At 43.4% G+C, this 21,649-nt stretch overlaps 1 protein-coding gene across 2 annotated transcripts; it reads left to right on the top strand.

Annotated features, from left to right (window-relative positions):
• The first annotated feature begins 1,171 nt into the window (after positions 1–1,171).
• On the top strand, positions 1,172–21,054 carry NUCKS1 (nuclear casein kinase and cyclin dependent kinase substrate 1). Of its 2 annotated transcripts, none has more exons than XM_074893334.1 (8): positions 1,172–1,486; positions 9,500–9,549; positions 10,588–10,693; positions 12,737–12,792; positions 13,115–13,267; positions 13,529–13,681; positions 14,460–14,609; positions 15,223–21,054. In XM_074893334.1, exons 1-8 carry the CDS (start codon positions 1,470–1,472, stop codon positions 15,420–15,422), a joined length of 885 nt encoding a protein of 294 aa, XP_074749435.1. In that variant the 5' UTR covers positions 1,172–1,469; the 3' UTR covers positions 15,423–21,054. The 2 variants fall into 2 exon arrangements, with proteins under 2 accessions (XP_074749435.1, XP_074749436.1); XM_074893335.1 differs by having other exon boundaries at positions 1,176–1,486; positions 14,463–14,609.
• The last annotated feature ends 595 nt before the right edge of the window (positions 21,055–21,649 follow it).

Genomic DNA, 21,649 nt, shown 5'->3' with positions numbered 1-21,649 from the left:
CCGAGCACAGTTTGAGCCGAGGTGTCGGACTGTGAAGGAACGATGCAGTAAATGCAACAGAATTTCCTGATGTCCCTGTGTCAGGAGCTCGGTGTAAACAGAATTTCCTGATGTCCCTGTGTCAGGAGCTCGGTGTAAACCGCTCGGGGCGTTTGGTGTCTCTGGCAGGTCTCTGTCAGCCCCCGCGCGGCCCATCCTGAGGCTCTACCCGTTTGTGTATTCGCCCCCGGCAGCCCCCTCTGAAGTCTGGCCCTGAATGGCACCGCGCTTGCATGACAAAGGACCCGAGAGCAGAGGAAGGGCGCTGGGATCACCCTGCCGGGCCCTAACCTCGCTTCCTAACCGTGAGAGCCTCGGCGCACCTCGAGGGCACAGCAGGCCCGCGGCCCGGCTCCTGCCCCTGCAGACACCCCGGCCCCGCGGGCCAACGGTGGCCTGGGGCAGGCTGCGGGGCAGGGGAGCAGCCGGTCCCTCGCCCTCCTCACCCTGCCCCGAAAACGGGCCCACCCGAGGGGAGCCCCCACCCGGGGGCCCTGAGGGGAGCCGGCGGGCTGCAGGGCCCTGTAGGCCCCTACCCCCGGGGCCACGGGCCCGCCGCTGGGGCTCCGCGGGCCGGGCGGCCGCGGGAGGACTCCGCCGGGGGAGTGGCGCTGCCGGGCGGGCCCGGGGACGGCGCGGCGGGGCCCTCGACGCCCCCGGGGCCGCTGCGAGGCGGCGCGCCGCTTCCCCGCGTTTTCCCTCCAAAACCACGCCAGGCCCCGCGCGGCGAATCTGCCGGTCGGGCCCCGCCGCCCCGCCGGCCCCCGTGCGCCGCGGGGAAAATCCGAGGCGGGTACCGGCGGGGGCGGCGCGGGGCCGGTGGGGCGGGACGGGGCGGCCCGGCGGCGGGGGGGGCAATGGGAACCGGTGGCGAATCTGCCGGGAGCGCCGCGGTCCGCTCTGCCGCTCACAGCAGCTTGAGCGTGTGGAGCGTCCTCGCCCCCCTCCCCTCCCCGCGGGGAGAGTGGGCATGGTCTGCCCGCCGTGATGGTTCGAACTAGCCAATGGGAGGCGGCGAGGCGCCCGCCGCGGCCAATGAGCCGGGGAGGAGGTGGTGCCAGCGGGGTAGGCTGCACCGCCCCCCGCTCGCATCCTCTCGGCGGTGCGAACGCGACCATTTTGCGGGGGGGATCGGCGAGCGGCGGCGACCGCGGCGGCGGCGGAGCGGTGACCGGGGGCGGGGGGGGGCCGCGCGGCCCACGCAGAGGAGCGGGCGTCTCCCGCGGCGGGGCGCGGGCCGGCGGCGGCAGCGCCTGAGGGGGAAGAGGCGGCTCCGGAGGCGCGGCCTGAGGCGCTGGGCCCAGGGCTCCCGCTCACTCCGGGGAGGGGACGGGCGACGCCGAGCCTGCACCAGGCGACCGTTTTTTTTTCCCTCCTTCCCCTCAGCGCTGGGCGACGTCCCCCGGGCCGGGCCCGAACCGCCGGGGAAAATGTCCAGGCCTGTCAGGTGAGTCCTTGGCGGAGCGCGGAGGCCCCGCTCCCGCCTCTCCTCCCACCCGCGGCGCCAGCGCTGCCTCCTTCCCTCCCTCCTCCCGGGCCCGGCCCCCGGCCGGCGGTGTAGGCCCTCCCGCCCGCCCCGCACCAGGCCTCGCCGCAGGCCGTGCCCGGGGAAGGGACAGCCCGAGGCGAGGCGGGCCGGGCCCGGCCGAGCCCCCGCGGGGCGGGGAGGAGGGGGCAGGCGTGCGGCGGGGTTCCCGCGGGGCGAGGGGCGGCTGCGTGGCCGTGGGGAGGAGAGCGTGCGCGGCGGAGGGGGCAGGGAGGCCGCGCGGCTGCAGCATGAGCCGTTTTCTGCTGTATTTTCCCACCCCCCCTCCGCTTTTTTTTTTTTTTTCCCGCCTCCTCCCCCCCCTTAGAACTTTCAATATTTATTCCTTCGCAAGGCGCCTTGCCGCTGGCCTGGCGCAGGGCGATGGGTTGGGAATGGGGGAGCGGGGAGGCGGCAGCGCGTTCCGCTGCGCCGTGCCGGGGGTGCGAAGAGGCGGCCTCGAGCAAAGGCTGCGTGTGCTGCGTCCCACATTTTTGTTGTAACGGGGGGTGTGTGTGTGTGTGTGGGGGGGAGAAGTGAATCCTTGCGATCTACCGCGACCCACTTCGTGCGGAGCGGGCGGGCGGGAGGCGGTGCTCGCCAGCAGGCCTCTGCCGCAGCCCCCTGCACCCCCTTTTTTTGGGGGGGGGGGGGGGGGGAAGGCAGCTGAGCAGACCACGCCGCGCGGGTTGGGGGAGGGGACACGCATGCAATGTGCTGTGACCAGCGAGGGTCTGGAGGAGAGGGGCTGTGCATGCGAGTTCAACCACGTTTAGGGGAGGAGTTGGGAGGAGCCGCCCCCTCTGGTGGGAACGGCGCTGAACACACGCCCTTCTCCTCCTCTCGCCTGGTAGCTAACTGCTCTCGCAGCGTCCCTTTCCCACTGGTGTTTCCCCCCCGCCTCGAGAGGGCTGATTTTAGGCCGTGGGGAGGAGGAGGAAGGAAACCGCGGGCCGTTTAGCTAAACGGGCTGTATTCTCCCCAACAGTAAAGGAGGTAGGTCGTAGTGTTCGTGTCTTTAGTTAAACAGCGTTGGACCTGGAGCGTGGAGGTGCAGGGGAATCTTAACTACGATGTTGAATCGTGATAACTTCAAAAATCTATGGCATGGAGAACTTGCCATCTATCTGAAGGTTTACTGGGGGGGGGGAGGAGTATATTCTTTTTTACTTTTCTCTGGAAAGTACTCAGAGAGTGAACTTTATAGAAAAGGAAGAGGTTTCATAAGGTATTCTTTGAATGTACTGAAACTTTTTCATTCTCAAGATACTTTAACTGGTTGTACTTTTATTGCCAGTAAGCCTGATCTAGGGTGTGGATCCTAGGTATTTTGGATCTTTTGGAATAATAAATATGAAATTAATTGCGGCTATAAAACTTACGTATATACATTGATAGGTGATATCCTTCGTATATAAGTAACACCTCTAATACACGAGAGTTTAAAAAAATAAATGGAAACTGGGAGTACTTTGCGAAGTAGGGAGGTTTGGCACAGTGATTAGTGAAACAGTTGTTTTTCATAGCTCTTTTTTTGACCAATAGTGTCTTCCTGCATGCAAAGGTTAAGGGTAAATAGAGCTCGAAGTCCCAGTCTTAAGGAATCGTCTCGGGTCTGAAAGGTGGATTAATAGGACTGGGTATAGCCTGCTCTAAGGCATCAGGCTTTGGCCTTTTGCAAGGCAGGATGTTGGACTCGATGGACTAGTGGTCTGATCTTGAATGACAGTGCTTGTGTTCTGAAATACAGTGGTGATGTGTCTGTGCTGCTCAGGGTGACACTTCGGTGTGTTCTGCTGGTGATTTACTTGCCAGCACTGGAGTCTTGCTACAGGTAAGGAAAGTGTTGTATCTTTAAAGCATAGCTTCTAAGGCTTCAGGTGCTAAGTAACTCTGTAAGCAACCATTTCTAAAAAAATAATTAAAAAAAAAAAAAGTCTACAATCCTGCAGTGTTGTGAAAGATCTGACTTGTCTTACCCTCAGTTGTCAGGCACTGGTCTACAGGAAAATTAAGTGCCAAAGTCCAGCAGGCTGTTAGTGGCAGAAGACCTTTTGGCACATGTCAGGAATAGATCTAGCAGTCTGCTATCTAGCTGTATTTAATAGCCCTTTCAGGGGAAGAATTGTAAATATTCAGTGGCTAGCACGTTATATTGCTCTACTAGGTAACAACTGGAGAACTCTCCTAATAGATTTAAATCCAAAACTTTTAAAACTGTATAAATTATATTTTTTTTCTGGATATCTTAGCTTATTGTTGGTAATATGGAAGTCTGGTGAAAGGTTCCTCATCAGAATAAGATTTAGTGTTGGAAAAGTTTTCCTTAATTCAGTGGTCTTTGAATTAATTTATTATGCCTGTTAGTTTCTAGTGAATATATGTGCGCTTAAAACACTGAACTTAATAAAATCCAACACCTGTCCCCAGTTTCTATTCCACTTGTCAGTAGAAGACTGCCTTCAGACTGAGTCTGGTTGTTGAAGCCAGTTTTTTAAAATTGTTAAGGAGCAGTAATAAAGTCCCAATATTTCCAGGCTTCACGTGCCTGGCACTTAGAGCCAAGTACCTTCTACTCAACTGAACTTCTCCTGGGTGGATAATGATGGTATCTGTGCTGTTGTAAAAAGTAAAGGAACTACAGTTGTTGAACCTCTGCATCTTGTGACTAACTCTTCTGAAGGACTGCGAAGAGCATTTGTAGCTTGTGGCTACATTATTATGTCCCTATCTCTTCTTGAATACAAATGAAATAAAACATTTTGAGTCACTCTTTTTATATACAGCATCAATTACTGTGTTGTGAGTAAGAATTTTGACTCTAAATTGGATGAAGCTTGCTTCTGCTTTCCCTCACTAGTTGCTTTCACTTGCTGGTGCTCCTTTCCTGCAGGCACTGCAAAATGAAATGGTGTGGGCAAGCATGGAAATCACAGGGGTTTTTGTTTGTTCATTTTAAGATTAAAGCCAGTTATGAATTGAGGTAGCTCAGCACTTCAAGTCTTTACGTACTTAAATTTTCTTTATTAGTAGCTCTTGAATGCCGGTCTTGCATTGGCACTACAGTGGAAGGGTGGTCCTTTGAAATTGTACTTGCAGGAAAAAAAATATATTTATCTATTAAAGATAACTTGTTGCCAGTGTTGTGCCTGGACAATGTAAAGTATAAACGTTGTGATTCTGGAAAACTTCCATGGGGTAGCAGGAAAGCAACGCTTCCTTGGGGATTGGCGTTTAACTTGAGTAATAATGTGTGGTAGTGTCCAGAGATAAGCTATAGACGCTTTCCAGATAAGTAAAAAGATATGATCTTTGCTCTGAAAACTTTGAGTCTACAGAGAAACAGAGAGCAAGGTAGAGGTGCAATAAAAAAATCAAAATACCAGGAACAACACAGGTTGCAGAATTGATTTTTTTGTGTGTGTGTGTGTTCTAGGGTTTGTTTTTTTTCCCCCCTGCTCTGCATCAGAACATTTCTATACTGTATTTTAAAATCTTCTCAATTGTAGTTAGGTTCAAATAGAGAATGGGCACAAGGCTGCTTAAACTGTTGCTGCATAAATCATTTAATTGTTTTACGGAGTTTCAAGTCATGTGTATCCCTAAAAATTCTGCAGATACCATGAGCAGTGCCTAGTCTTACAGAAGTTTGGAGTTACACCAAGTCCAGACCCAAACAATGACCTCTGTAATTGGGAACCTCTAGTCGGTGAGTCTTGTCTGAGTACAGTTGTGCCAATTTTTAAATAGACTAACACCATAGTGACGTGGTTTTAGGTCCATAAGTGTCACTAGGCTTCGATGTTTCAACTTCTGGTGCATAATTGTAAGTGAATGTTCATTTAAGGCCTCAGTCTAGCACTGCGTATTTGTTTTGCACAACTTTGAAAATACCTGTAAGAAACATTTCCTATCTATCTTTTTTTCTTATCTATGTATAAAAAAGGCACCAAAGGGGAGCTTTTAATGGCGATATTTATTGATAACATGTTGACCTCGAAGGGGGCCGCCTTTCCCAACTGCAGTGAGAACCAGGAAGTGAAGCTGACTGCTCTGGCAGAGCCCCGCCAAGCCTTTCTGCTGAAGAAAGGTCCAGCACTTCTCACAAATGCTTAGTTTGATAGGTATATTGGTTAAATGCTGTAGTTAAAAACAAACAAACAAACAAAAAATCTGAGTAACCCATTTAATCTGTCATTCGTTTTACCTGCCGTACTGTATAAGAGGCTAGGTTTTTACTTTTGCTGCTAATCATTTGACCTAAACATTCCTCTCCAGTGCATGAGGACATCAGTTACTAGCTTTTTGAAGACTGTTTAGCATTGCTTTTTAGGAGTATTTTTATTTTTTTTTAAACTTGGACTTTATCTGTGGATTTTAATGCTTGTGGAAATATCTGGGGATCTAAGCATTCCCTTTTAAAAAACCAGAAGCTTTCTAACTGGTTTTTAGTTTGTGTTCTGACATGTTGACTTACAAAGACAGAGCGTTTAGGGACCTCGCTAGCTGGAAATGGGGTATACTGTACAACCCATATTCAGTTGTATAGGCATTTGGTGATCCTTTTAAATGTTAATATTGCTTTTCATCATTTCAAAATATCAGCTGGGTAGGCATCAAGTATGGGTTGTAAGAATTACTGTGCATTTCTGAGTTCTTATTAAATTACTTGAGTATTAGTTTGCTAAGTGAGTGCTTCCAGCGTAACGTGTTGATGGCTTACTAGATGAGTTACTCTTTATTCCAGAAATACTTGACTGACAGCTGTTACTAAAAAACTTATGCTATCAGGATGTCTCTCTACCTTTCCTCCCCCAGTTCCTTCTCACATGCACACTTTAAATGCTAAGCTGAATTAACAAGTAAGTTATCTTAAAATTTCAGTGCGTATTTTAAACCAGAATGAACAATATCCATCCCAGATGTCTACTAGACTGTCTTTTTATGCTCAATCTAACTGAATTTAACAAATAGTTTATTTTTATGTCTTGTTGCTTGCCTTAACATCTCCTAGTTTTTGCTAGTGGCAAAGAAATATTATTCATGGACAAAGCCAACAATACTTTTTTTTCTGACTCTTAACTCTAGTGAACTTACCTACTGTGTTTTTATCACCTTGGTGTAATAAAGCATGCAGTCTCTTTGCAAACTCGTAGTTATTAAGCATTGCACATCAGTGCTGTTGACAGTTCTGAAGGAAAACATAAGTTGATCTAAATGGAGTGAATGATGAGTATAGAGCGAGGAGAATGGCAGATGCAAGAGCAGTTTGTGTGATGTTTCTGCCCCTGTGAGCTCTGGTTCTGTTGGGAAGACTTGCAAGTTTGTTTCTTCAGTAATATCAGTGTAGATATTCCTTCTTTCCTCCACCCTTCTCCTTGCCCTGCAAAATAAGATACAGCAAGCCAAACAGCCATCTCTTGTTCTCTTCTGCCATAGTTATTTACTTTCTAGCTGAAAACATAGGGTACGGTGCTTAGAAAGAGGAAGTGTTTTCCTTAGGGACAATGTTTGTCGTTAATGTTTTATTTGACTTGACTGTGTTAGGTTTTCAGTACCTGATTTAATATGGATTTCTGACTGAAAAAAGCAAGATGAAGCTGTGTATGACCAACTTACTACAAGGTGGCAATATTGCAATTTCCATCTTGCTTGTTAGAAAAGTGACATCAGAAACCATTGTTTTACAAAGCTGCTAGAACAGAATACATGGCAATTCTACTTCCCCCCCCCCCCCCCCCCTTGTTTATGCTTTTAGAGGACAAAACCTGATACTTATAAATAAGATGTTTGATTTGGTTTTAACTTTATTGTTCTTCAGATGTTTGTGGGAATAAAATTAATGTTTTCACATGTGAGATGGGTTGGGAGGCAATCTTCAGGAAGACTACCTGTTGGAACAGGAATTTGAGTCCCCGGACAGTAGGCCATAACAAGCCTTGCCAGTAGTTGTGTTCCTAAACTGGAATTTTACCATATTCGGACTGCGAGCGAGCGAGCGCTGCTCTGTAGCACGTTGCCGTTGTACTTTGTTCCACTCACGCGTACTCTGAAGCTTGGATGGGATTCAACCTGTAGAAATCTAATGTCTGGTCTTGCTTTCCTCTTGTTTGCTTGTTTGGGTTTTTTTTGATGGGTTGGGGGGTTTTGGTTTTTTTTTTTTTTAAGAGGCTTGGTGCAGGGTTGAAATAAAATAACTTTGCTCCTTCATCTTTTGAAGGCTGCTGCTGTGAGCCGTGAATAGAGGTACTTGTGCAGGAGGGCCACTTATAATTGATCTCAAATGGATCAACAGCCAGAACACAACAATGACTTTTGGGGTATCTTTCAACTACACAGTCTTATCAGCAACGCAAGGTGTTAATCACAAAGTGCAGTTCAGTTATGGGAACTGGATGGGAAATCCAGCAGCCGCGCTCTGTGGAGCAGGAGAGGGGAAGGGCGTCGTGGCTCGTGCGCTGGATGGAGCCTGTCTTGGCTTCTCTTTGCAGTGGTCCTCAGTCTGATGCTGGGTAGGTCGCTTATTCTGTCTCTTGCCTGACTTTTCTAGCTGTGGAGTTGAGCTCACGTGATGGTTACTGCAAAATCAAGTTCATCGTTGGCTTTGGGTCAAAGGGAATGTAAAAAGTGTGTGTGGAGGGCTGTCTGAATCTTGGTGCCTTCTTCAGCTGTGCCTCCTCCCATTGCATGTCAGCCAGCAGAGGTGGGTGTTTGGAGTCTGAGTTTGACTGAGGTGTTATCAGCTAGAACTCAAATATAATTCAATTACGTAGCTGTCGTGGTTCACTCAAGTAGCTGTATTACAAGGCAGTTATGTCTTGTCAATAAAGCAGTTGGGATAGGTGCTGAGAAAATAGCTAACAATTATGTATATTTTGGTTTTTAAGTTTCGGTAAGTTAGAGAAACAGATCTAATTTTGTTGGCAAGTGGGGCATTAGTGTCAGTAACAGCTGCTTGTGTAGTTTAACTAATTTTGTCTAGAATTGGCCATTGCATTTGCACTGTTAAATGGTATCTCCTTGCCTGTGCTACTTTCAGTTTGGTTAGAGAGCAGAGAAGGTGCTGCTGAGGTAAAGAAAGTATGGGTTCGTGCTCATTCACTGTCCAGAAACATAGGTTGGGTGAAATGCATATTTTCTTTCATTGTTGTGCTTAGTGATACAGATAAGCATTGTAACAGCTGTCTTACATCTTGTTAGAGCATCAAAGTAACTAATTGAGAAAGCTCCGAGAAGTCCCTGGTGAAAACTTAAAATGTGTTAGAAACAGGGATCACATGGGAAAACAAAAATGTTGAGGAGAAAGTATGAGAGCAAGCATGATCATACTGAGCTGTGAGAAGCAGAAATTCAAAAAAGAGCAGTTTGGAAATGTTCATCTAATTCATCATCATACTTGCGTACTTATTTAAGGCTAGGATTCCAGATATAAAACATCACAGCTTTGAGACAGGGTGTTAGGGGGAGCTCTGGCTTAAAGCTCAGGCTGATGCATTCTGTAAATGCATCTTAGGTCTTGGGGTGCAGATACTGCTTTGAAACAGTGCTTTCAGTACTATAGTGGTATATAATGATAGATACATAGCTTTAATAATGAAAGAACCACGTAGCATAGGTTAAGATGGCTCTTCCTCACTGAAGTCATGAGGTGTAAGAGAGTGCGACTTATCAAAAAGCACTTTCAGATTCTGAGGGTGTAATCCAGTCTATTATAATGACTCCTCAGGAAAATGCGAGAATGTACTGTGTGTTCATTTCTGACTTCCAAGGTGTAGGTGGTTTATTTATGAGAGTTTTCTTGGGATGTTTTGGGGCTACAAGTCCTGCACTGGAAGCAAGGATATGGCACTTTCTTGTTACTTGAAGAAAGCTTTTGTATGTCTGAGATTATGAATTGCTAATTTTTTTTTTTTTTTTCCCCCTGCTTTTTAACAGGAACAGGAAGGTGGTCGATTACTCCCAGTTTCAGGAATCAGATGATGCTGGTAAATGACTTTTTTCTTAACAATATAATCTTGGGCTAGAGCAGTTCATTTATTGCTTTGCATATTAATTGCTTTGCTTCTAGTCTCATCTTAAATTCTAAGGAGTTTCTGCTCTTCACAGTCTCTGAACTGTTAATCAGTATTTGAAAATATAATGATTCTCATATGTTTTGTATTAAACAAACAATGGTGATAGAAATCTTATTATTTAATGCTTGTATTGTTGTAGCGCCTTGAGGCTGTTGGCAGCAACTGTCTTCCTTGGTCTATGTTATGGTCTGTGGCAGAATCTCCCTGATGCCACTCTTTTTCTACAGTAAAATATGTTTTCAATTTATTTTACTGGACTCTAGTTAATCCCATAATATCAGGCATTTTTGTGAATTGCATCTAAAAAAAAAATCTTTATGTTCTGTGTGAATTAACAAAGTCTTTCTGGAAGCCATAGGGAATATGTTTTGTGTTCTTAGAAAATAGACATATTGCTACTGTTTGCTAAGTGAGGTTGCACTGGTAATTATTGGAAACAAATATGTGTAGTTCTTAATTGCAGCCCTGTTACATTGTATAAGGTATTGTGTAATAGTTGAAAAAGTTACACCGTGAACTACTACATAACAACATACTTTTTCCCATCATAGGACAGTAAATAAAGTGTTTGCTGTTAAAAGCATGTAGAAATAGGTATGGATGTTAACTTTTAATAGGTTTGCATAATAACTCTGTTTCTGACTAGCTGTAAAATGAGATACTGTGTCCTCTTGTGAGGTTTTTTTCTATGTTTCCTAATACTCCTGTGTCAGACTTGATTGTGTGCAACATTTTTATTGTGCTGTTGGCAGAAGAAAAGGTAAATCACTAGTTTAAGACAGGACTTTGCTTCTATAAAGTTTTGTTTGAAGCTTTGTGATTTTTTTTTTTTTTTGAAGGGCTTCTTTTTGATGTGCATGAAATGGTCAGTTTAAGTTATAGCTGAGGAAGTCAGTTTGCTGGGAACTAGGAGTTTGATTCAAAACCATTTTGTACTGTCCCGTCCAGATGAAGATTATGGAAGAGATTCAGGTCCCCCATCCAAGAAAATCCGTTCGTCTCCCCGGGAGGCTAAAAATAAGAGGCGATCTGGGAAGAATTCTCAGGAGGACAGGTAAAAGAAGCACTTCATCTCTTACAAACATGTCTCCAAACCATGCCCTGTATGTGAGGAGTGGTATCTTCTAAAGAGGGATGGTTATAAGTGGAATTCAAGGCCTGCAGTGTGAGATACAGAGCTCTCAGTCACAAAGCTTGCATAACCAGCTTGGACGTTGAGGTGGTTCTTTCTTATCCGAGTAGACAGAGAAATCATGTGTAAAGTACTTGTCACTAGTACTTCATCATTAAAATAGCTTTCCAGAGCTAGACAGTTGGAATGGGAAGGAATGTGATCCGAATTACAAAAATTGGCAACTAGTGCAATTATCCAGGTAAGGTGGTGACAAGATGCATTTAATTTTCCGTGTTTTTTTCAGTATGCTCAGAGCATTCCTGTGGTTAAAGATTAAATGGGATGGTACAGTGGCAGTTAGGAGTAGGGGCCATTTGTTAGTTTTGTGGGTCTTTGTTTCTCATTTCTGGTTTTGTGTAATTCAGAAAAAAAGTAACTTGTTTTGATAACGGAGTTGGTGCAGCAGTGTGAAAGGACTCGGCTCTAAGTGACGCCCTACTGAATAGTGAAAGTCTTTCCAGTAGCGTGAAGGTATCTTCCTTTTTACAATAACTATGGTCAGCAAATGATTGCCATAAGACCTGTTAAGTCCATTGGCTGCTTTCATGACAGACATCAGCTTTGGGGATGGAGGTTCTGCCAGCTGGTTCTTGCTCTGTAAGCCCGAGGTGTTTCTTTATTCCGTTGCGCTGTTTGCTGGAATATAGGTAACTTCCCAGCAGGTCTGCGGAAGAGGCTTCCCCTCGTGCGCCTGTTCTGTAAGTTGAAAGCTGAATGTAGGCATGGGAGTATTTGCGTGGTCCACCTGCTATTGTGAACTGAGAGGGAGAGACTATTTTCAGCCTGGCAAATGCCTGTAACACCTGAAATAAAAAATTTAATGGGTATAACATAAAAAGAAATTGGGCTAGACAGCTCCCAAAGCAACTAAATAGTTCACCTTGATGTCCTATTAGCTTTCAGGATTTTTAAGTGTGTAAGAACATTTCTGTGGGTCACAAACATCAGAGAGCACTTGCATCTAAAACAAACTCCGGTATTTAAGTGATTGAAATCCACAGCTGTCTGTATAAGACTGAAAACATATGGCCTGAGAGACTGTAATGTGACAAGTTACCTAAACCATGACTATGAGAGTTCTTGAGAAGTAGTGTGTGTCAGCTCCAACTGCCAAATCTGAAAGTAGCAAAGGTTTGATCTGTTGTATTTCTTGACCTTGGCAAACTCTGCAGTTCAGCCATTCCTGCAGCGTATGTTGTACATCAGTGGCCCTCAATGGAGTATTCACCATTCCTGTTTAAAGCACTTGTTCACTCTGATTGGAGTGCGTGTTCTTACATGAGGGAAGGCAAACCCCTTCCAGACAGTGGTAATGACTAATGATGGGGGACTGGAGAAGGATGGAACATTAGTACCTGCTTGATGGAGATACCCTTTGGTGAGGATTGAAACCACTAGAAGGGAGCGGTGAAACTCTATCAGATATCAGATAATTTGAGAGATTGTAGACCAAATGTGTGTTGGTTAAGTGCTATCTGTACAGAGAATGGAAGAGTCCAGAGAAAACAATGACATAAAGACAAGTGATGACTATAAATCTATTCGGAGTAAAACTTTATTCTGTTTAGAAAGCCATGCATTAGCATATAAAGTTTAAAAATTCTAACTGTAAAATGGAAGACATCTGGATCATTGGTAGGTTTCAGAGTGAAGTGCGTGGTTCATCTCAACCTTATTATTTCCTGGTTGATTCACTTGATTCCATGTAAGTTTGTGATTCAGAGTTTGAACATTATCTTTCCAACCATGATAACTACATATACAGCTGGGTAATCCTGAAGTATAATGTGGTAATGTCCAGGAAAAGTGCATATTCCCAGCCTAGAGATCAGTTTGCTCTCTGAAAATTGCTATTTTGCATACAGCAGTGACTGAAACCAAAGTTTAAACAGCAGTCAAACCCTGTCTGTCTTTAATTTTCAGTGAGGATTCAGAAGAAAAAGATGTGAAGACTAAGAAGGATGATTCACACTCAGCAGGTAACTAACTACATTGTACTGAGAGTGTATCTTCAAAATAAAGACCAGTTTGTAAGTTACAGGAGTAGGATTAGACATAAGAAAGAAATTGTTCTGACTAGAGAAGCATGCACTCTTCTAAAAGACTTATCTTAAGCTGGATGCTGCTTCCACTGCTGGTACTTCCGGCCCTGGTTTGGGGTAACATATTTTTTTGTGTAATATGATGCTGCTATAAAGTTTGTCTTCACAGGTAGATAGATGTATGTTAATCTCTTCCCTGTAGTTCTTGCCTATATTTCAGAAGAATACAAGAAACCTCATTCCTACCTTTTCTTTCCAGATGAAGATTTTGGTAGTGAAGATGATGACTTAGGAGCAGATGATGGCAAAGCTGACAGTGATTATGAGAGCTCTCAAAAAAGCAAAAAAGGAAAAAAGGCTAAACCAGAAAAGAATAAGAGAGCAGCCTCCAAATCCAGGAAAAGGCCTGCAGGTAAGGAGAGGGAAAAAAAAAAAAAAAAGGTCTGCTAGTCTTTGCAGTGAAAGATACTGCACAGGATCATTGTTGGGTGACTGCAGAAATGTGCTTGTTAGGTTGAATGTGACTGTGTTCTCGCAGCTCAGTTATTCAACGAGTGTCTTGATTACCTTTCTTGTGAATGACTTGACCTTTGTCTTGCCCACATGCTACCTCAAGACGGTTAGGTGGTCTGTATTCTGTACCTTCATTGTAACTTGGTGACTTTTGCTGCAGAGGACAGTGAGGACGAGAAAGAAGACCACAAAAATGTGCGTCAGCAACGACAGGCAGCATCCAAAGCAGCTTCTAAACAACGAGAGATGCTTATGGATGATGTGGGTAGTGAGGAGGAAGAGCAAGAGGATGATGAGGCACAGTTCCAGGAGAGTGAGTAAATGGGATTGTAAAAAGTTAAAATCAATGTGACATGGTTTAGTACCAGACAGTGAGTTTATGGGTTTGACTAGACAGCAAAGGGAACAGTTTACTTTTTGGTTGTGAAGACATAAGTTGTCCTTCTTAGTAACTTATTTATTACTGCGTATCTGTCCCAACAGACCAAGCTTACATTTTTCACACCTAGAACTTTAGTTCGATGTTTGCAGCAAAGATGTATGTGTCTTTATAAGTAGCCCTAAAGGATTATTGTAAAGTCCTTAGTGCTTTTTCCTGCTTCTTGCTATCCCATTGGTTTTGAGGCACTGATGCCACTTTCAGATGATGTAAAAGTAATTTATCCTTGATTGATCAAAGTAGGACAGTTTGCTTTGTAAGAAGAGATGGGTTCAGCTGGTAATGAACTGCAGTAAGTTCCTGAAATACTGAGTGCAGACGTAATTTCAGAATGGAGTAAGAGTCCCATTGAAAAGATGATCTAACTTCTTTCCGTCGAGAGATTCTCTTTATTTTGAGATTGGTTACTTATTAAGGAGATAGAGCACATTTTGAGGACCTTGGAACACTTGCCTGTTTTGTCATACTAGTGCTTTATCCCTGTGAGTGTAAAATCTTCTGCTATGGCAAATTTCTTTAGCACAGCAGATAGGTGGAAGCTTGTAAGGTCATAGAGCCCTAGTTACCTGTCTCTGCAGTTTAACTGACAGATCTCTCAGCTGTATCTTCTGCTCCCTTTTGTCCCAAAACTTAAATTTCTTTGTGCTTTCAGCAGATTCAGGAAGTGATGAAGACTTCCTCATGGAAGATGATGATGATAGTGACTATGGCAGTTCAAAAAAGAAAAATAAGAAGGTCTCCAAGAAATCCAAGCCAGAGAGGAAAGAAAAGAAAATGCCAAAGCCCAGGCTAAAGGCTACAGGTGAGTCTATGCAAAGAAAGGTGTGCAGTTTGCTTTGGAGGCTAGTATTTTCTGTTTCTGCTATAGAAGACTTGGTAGAAATCTTGAGGTGAGTAGGCATTCACGTATAATGTTGAAGGGCTAATTCATGTAACGTGTGTCTTGTCAGCAAAAACTGCACAGATTGCAAAACCCTTCCCTGTTGAGATGCTGCAGTCTGACTTTCTGTGTGTTGTAGCCAAATGATATAATTGGTGGGTTTGTCTGGGACTCGTGGACTTTGTGATGTTTTCAGGGTGGAGGAAGGTGGAGAAATCTGAACCACAAGAAAACGTGATGGATTTCTGCAGGAGGTTCTAAAATCATAGTTTGACAAGAGGCTAGCTATGTTAGTTTATGATGTCATATCCAGTAATTAGTAGGACTTGCAATTAAATAGTTTTTAAATCTCGTTAGCTAACATTTCAGTTCAGCTTTACTAATATGGAGTGCAAAAACCTCTGTGTGTGTGGTATGGTCAAAGCAAAATGAAACCTGCTACTGAAGTGTCTCGTAAATCCTGTTTATGTAAAGCCATATGACTTTTTTGTCTTTGTTGCTGATCATAACTTTTATAAGCTTTTTCTTTTTTCAGTGACCCCCAGTCCAGTGAAAGGCAAAGGGAAGGCAGGCCGCCCCACAGCTTCCAAGGCAACAAAAGAAAAGACCCCATCCCCCAAAGAAGAGGATGAAGAGCCTGAAAGTCCCCCAGAAAAGAAAAAATCAGCCAGCCCTCCACCAGAGAAGTCGGGGGATGAGGGATCTGAAGATGAAGCACCCTCTGGTGAAGATTAAATGGCAGTTGAGGAAATCTTTGTTTAAAAAAAAAAAAAGCAAAAAAAGAAAAAGGAAAAGAAAACATACTTAGGGGTAGAACACGGTTTTGGCTGTGGCTTGACTCATGGGCTTTGAATGCTGTCTTTACTTTCAGCTGTTTAATACAGTGTATCCTTTTTTTAATAAGAGGAAACCCTTATACAGTAATATTTTGAAGTCAATGTTCTCTGTTGGCCATTCCGTTCTCCCTCCCCCACCAAATCTGAAAGCCATTTGAGACAAATTAACAGACCATTTAAATATATATTTTTTTCAAGGGATACTGCAGTTGTGAAGCAATAAGGTTTGAGACTGATACGTGGAAACCATACTTACAAATCGTTAAATAGAATAGATTTCCCACTCCTGGTAAGAGTTCTTTAAAACTATTATTCTGTATTTGAATATGTGGAAAAAAATGAACCTATGCTTTAACAGACTTTTGTTGATACAAGTTCACTCTCAGAAAAAATGTAGTTGATATGAATTCCAATTGAGGAAGAGGAAACACGGGGAGGAAACCTGTGTTTCTTGGATTCAGGCACGTTTTTCATGGAAAGCAATCAAGAGACTTGTAGACGGTCTACTGTCTTTTATTTAGAAAAGACCCTTCAATTAGGATGCGAGATCTTTTGTCTTTGCTGGATAGAATACTATTCTGCTTTAGGCAAATTGCAGTCCATTCTATACAAATTCAGATACACAACCTACAAGCTTCTCACATCCATTAACTATTTTATTTCTTCCAAGGTTGGCTATAGATGGGCAGAATAGGGAAGAGAAATTGAAAACCATTTTTAAAACTCTGGTTTCCATTTGGTATTGTGGAAAATGTCTTTAAAGTTTTTCCAAGGAAAAAGATTAATGGGTAGCGTAAACCTAAATTCTTTAGCTTTTGGGGCGAGGGATGTCCTTTTATAAATGTGAAGCAAAGGATTCCTGTAATGCTCTGGTCAGTCTCGGATCCCATGAGTCACGCTTAAGTGTTTCTCTTCTCTCCCTCCATCTGTCCTCAGAAAGGCAATGTAGTCATACCTCTCAGCCTCCAGCTACAGTGTTGGACAGCAGACTTCCATCGATAGTGAACATCACCACGAAACCACTTCCATTTCTTCATCCTTCCATCCTACAGTGTGGGAGGCTTTGCTCCCGCAGCGACATGTCTGCTTCTAGCTGTTGGTCATCATTCTGCTCCCTAAGCCTAACGAGCGCTGAGTAGGGAACTGTGTTCAAGGATGAAGCTGGGAGGAAGTGGAGTCTGGAAGCAGTGTAGCAGGGCTATCGTTTTATTATAAAAGCAGGATGTCCCTCTAAATGCAAGACACTTGAGATGTGTGTGGTGGCATTTTAATGTGTTTTTATCAAAGCAGCCATATCCTTTTTTTAAACTTTAATTAAAGTACCCAAGCCTTGGTTTTCAAACCCTAATACAGAGGTTGCTGCCATGTTTGTTGGTGGAAATATTGAAAACTGGACCTGCCATTTTTCTTCCTCTCTTTTTTCTTTTTTTCTTAAACCCTTTGTGCTTTCTGTATGTTGCTCACAGTTATCTTATAGCTGACAAGCTTTGCTTCTTTTTTTTGTCACAGAACTACACATTTTGTAACCAGCCTCTTGAAGGTAACATAAGGCAGCTAATTAGTTGGATTTCTGGTGCACGTGCTACCAGGTTTTTAATCCTGTTTGGATTTTAGAGAGCTTTTAGATGTGATACACTAATATGACCAGGAAGGACACTTGGCTGAATGGCATAGGGAGCCTGAAGATGCTGAGCACAGTGTGGAGCCTAAAATGTGGAACGGAATATTAATATAACAGCCGAGTGATTGTCTTGTGTGATTCATAGCCATGGATTTTTCTGAGGCTGGTAAATTACTTTACCTTGGCTTATAAAAATTTAAGTTCTCTAACATTCTTTACTATAATGAAACTACTGTTGCCGTTACAATAAAGATGATCGGTGTTTCCATTGTAAATCTTTTTAAGTGGTTTAATTTTGCAGAACAGCTTAAGGCTGGAGTCTTGAAAAAGAAGTGAATGTAATCCCCTCTCCTCTCCCACACCTCGTCCCACCTTCCAGATTTCTGGGAGAGCAGAGTCTCTTGCATTCCCTCCACGCCTAGTCTGGTGCTTCTTGGGTAATACGGGAAAATAAATGGCCAAGTTTTAAAAAACGTTTGGATTAAATTTGGGGGTAGCATACACTTTTGTGAATGTCTGGTCCACATAGTTGATCCCCTTCAGTCCAGACTATGTTTCAAGCTATTCTTGTCTCTTGGGTTTTTTTGGTATTAAAATGAACAATTAAACGTAGAATACCTCTAGCTGATCTGGTCAAACAGCTGTTTCCTTACCCGCTAGACCAGACTTTTTTTGAAGAGAGTATTTTGTAAGTTCCACTTAAAATATATTTTTGGGTTTTTTTCTAACACAGTTAACTGAAGTTAAGGCTGTGAAAAATACGGTTCCATTGTTCTTGGTTCAGGTTTTGGACTGGATTATTTTATGCCTGGCAATTTTGGCCCTTTATCTTACAAAACTGTTCTGCTTTCTCATTTGTTCATCTCTCATGGCTGTTACAGGCTGCATGATACTTATTTTTGAGTTTGTCACAACCCAAACACTATGTAAATCCTGCACTACTACTGGGATTTTGTAACTTTTTCTATATCTTACGGTTTTGCTGATTTGTGCAAACACTAAGCCCTAACGATCTCTTGGTTACTCTGTTAGAAATACAGCAGTTTACATTTTTACAGATAGAAGAAAATTGCAAAGGTTAATACTTTTTTTAATTTTATTTTTTTTGGTACACATTTTTCAGTAGCAGCAGACTTAACATTTTTAAATGTCCTTTTTAATTGTATTAAGCATTCTGATTTCTTGAAGGAAAGCTGTAAAAATGCCTTTCTTTAGGAGCATGAATAGTTCTTCACGGAGCAGAAAGTTTCATTCACAGAAGAAGGCTTTGAAAAGATTGTCTTCTGTTACACAGCTGTAGTTTCGGAGCCTTTGCAGAGAGGTAAATGGATTTATTCCAAAATTCAGTTAATCTAGTGCTCTGCCCTGGTCTTACTCTTAAAATGGTAGTTCATAACTAACTTCCATTATATATCCTTTTGTACGTTCTGTTTCTGAATCCACACCACCACATTCAGTTTTGCAGTTATATGCCAATAGTACTGCCTTTAACTGGCCACAAGGCTTGATCAGTAAAAATCTGCGATTTCAGTTGGAGTTTCATACTAAAGATGATTTGCTTCAGTTTCTGTTTGATCAGCATGAGAATGCCAAACATGCCAAGCTAAATGGGTTTCAGAATGGATTGTGGGTGAGAGCAAGACTTAGAAATGGGGCAGCCAAGAAGGTTTTAATTTTGTTGTTTTAACTTCATCAAAGCAGAATTGTGTGTGGGGAGAGAAGCGGCACACCTGGGTGACTTCTGCTAGGGAACCTCACCAATGCCAGGTAATGGTCTGAGCGTGCTCAGCTCCTGTGCCACCACACAGCCGCGTCCGCAGGTGATGGACTACCACGGCAGTGGCAGAAGATGCGCTTGAATTCCTTTATTTCTTTTTTCTTTTTTTTTTTTTTTTTTTTTTTCCCCTCCGCTGGTGATGGTCACAAAGGTACAATAGACACTGAGGCACCCAGGTTAAGGAGGGAGGGAAGTAAACTGTAACATGCTGGAAGCTTTTGAGCTGTAGAAACTGGTGCTTTGCTTTATGTAATTTGTTTGTGAAGTGTTTATTTTTATAACAGATCATATTGTTGAACACATGGTTCTTAAAAACTACAAACTGATCCATGAGTTTAATATTTGAGAAGTGGACGTTCATCTGTTGGGGGAGGCAGGATATGAAAATGTAAGCAGATAGATATTTAAAGGGGCACTGTCACAAAATAGCTGCTGACATACAGGATATGTTAGTTTGGGTTGGGGGGGTCACATCTATATGTGGAAATTATGTATTCTATATGTATATGATCAAATAGAAAATTTTCCCTGAACTTTGAATATTTTCCTACAGTTTTGGGAGGTTTAAATGCAAGTTCTGCTAATGAAACCAGGAAGCAAAACTAACTGTTCTGCTCTTACTGTCCAAGATCAGGTTTTTTTCAAGTATTATGAGGAATATCAGAGCTCTGAAAGATGACAGTGTCCTTTCGAGACCTCCCCAAATCAAGTGTATCCTCGTTTTAGACTTCCCACTTCAGTAGGTGACTGGCATTTGAATGTCTTTTCATTGAACTCTTTCTATTAAAAACAAAACACAAATATTTCTTAAGTCTAGTCCAGTTCTCACCATGTGCTGACTCTTGTGTATCAACCACTATTGGAAGCGACTCTCTAGACTGCCTGCCCCCTCCAGCCGCGGTGAATCGAGTGGGTCCATCGGTCTGAGCATGCTCAGTGTGACTGCAAAACACCATTGTGCATATGCTTTGTATATTGGGGCAAGGGTTTTTTATATATATATTTTGGGAGGGGTAGTGGGTGGGATGGAGAAATACTCAATCAGCTTAAGCCAGAATAATGTGTGTAAAAGCCCCTGAAGTATTTTGTGTGTGAGTGCGCGGGTGTGAGTGCGCGCATGGGAGTGTCTGACATCTTATTCCCTTTGTGTTCTGAAGATTTGTGAGTTTTACTTTTTTTTTTTTTCCTGCAGAAGCAATTGTTACAAAAAATTGTAAATAAGAGCTACATAATTTTTGTTTAACCATGAACATCATGTCACAGCAAACCCTGAATAATCACTTTGAAGGTAGAGGAGGAGACTCCAGGTAGGGCCTTGGGCCTTTGGCTATCAGCGAGGCATCATTCTATGGTATGCAGTGAATATTTGTCTTGAGTATTTGCAAACCCCTGTTGAGCTTTTCTAAAAATCAGGCTCTTTGCAGTTCCCCTCCCCATCCCTTTTAATTTTTTTTTTTTTTTTTTTTTTAAAAATCTCAAGAGCGGACAGAAAAAGGGGCAGCTGCAAAGCGTGTTCAGTGCTGCTGGCCCCTGCTCGGGGGGTGTGTGCAGACGTGGCTGTCATCACTGGGCCCGACGGGGTTGGCGACTCTTGCAATACCTTGACAATACTGAGATCTACCGCATGGTACTAGGAGTTAAGTCTGAATGTAACATTAATGCTTTATTTAAAATAAAAACAACACTTTTTTTTTTAAGGGGTTGAAGTGAACATGACTGTTGACCATGTTCGTGAATTTATAGATGCAACATTCATTGGTAGAATTGTGTGATGGTCTTTTGTGCTACTTAATTTTACATATTCCAGTCTCTGTATGTACCTGCAAAGAAAGAAAAAAAAAAAAATAACAAAACCCTGCTTTGCTTTTATTGAAAGGGTTCCCAGGACTGCATACCTGCTCCTGAGCTCTGTTTTAAGTATGTGTATCCTTCGCTTGTATTTTGTATTAAAAAAAAACACAAGGAAAAAGAACCCTTTATTGTTCAGCATGTTGGAATTGTGTCCCCTCTTTTATTTTTCTCCTTTTTGGAATATATTAAGCAACTCATTCTTCTGTATCTTTTATTTTCTTTTGTAAACTTTTTGGTTTTGTTTAAAAATGGCTTTATAAAAGGGCTTTTATAACCCGTAAACATGACTTGTGTAGTTTTTCTGCTATTCAAAAGTATTCTTCTACGGTTGCTTTTTTGTTTTGTGAATGATAGTGAGCTGGAAAAACGTGTTCACCTTTCATGATGTCTGATGGTTTGGGGATTAATTCCTTTGCAGAGCTCGTGCATTCTCTGAGGAGGGGAAGTCAGGTTTTGGCCAGAACAGTTTTGGGAAGTACAACCTTCCCATTACTACCTATGAATTAAGGGGAAGATTTAAAGAATTAAGTCATGTTGGCTGTAAAGAACATAATCCTTGGTTTGACAGGCTCTTCCGTGAGAGTTGTGAGTTGAGGTTTTCAGGCTCCAAACCAATTACAGAAAGCGAGGATGGAGAGCCAAAGCCTTTTACTTGTCACGCCTCCATGAGCTTTCCCTCAGCAGTCGATAACCTTTCTATTTTGTCATACGTGTCCCAGCAGTGACAGAAAATGCCGCCTGTTGCCTGTGGGCACCCTCTGAGTGAGGGTGACCGTTCCTCGGGAGCCCGTGGGAAACCCCCGGCGGCGGGTCGCCGTTCCCGGTGCAGAGGAATCGAGGCGGGTGCAGGTCGCTTTCTCCCGGCGCTGTCCCGTGC

This window comes from Strix uralensis, chromosome 24 (assembly GCF_047716275.1).
Source record: "Strix uralensis isolate ZFMK-TIS-50842 chromosome 24, bStrUra1, whole genome shotgun sequence".
NCBI lineage: Eukaryota > Metazoa > Chordata > Aves > Strigiformes > Strigidae > Strix > Strix uralensis.
The sequence above is the reverse complement of the archived record's forward strand: the minus strand, read 5'-3'. Positions and strand labels throughout refer to the sequence as shown.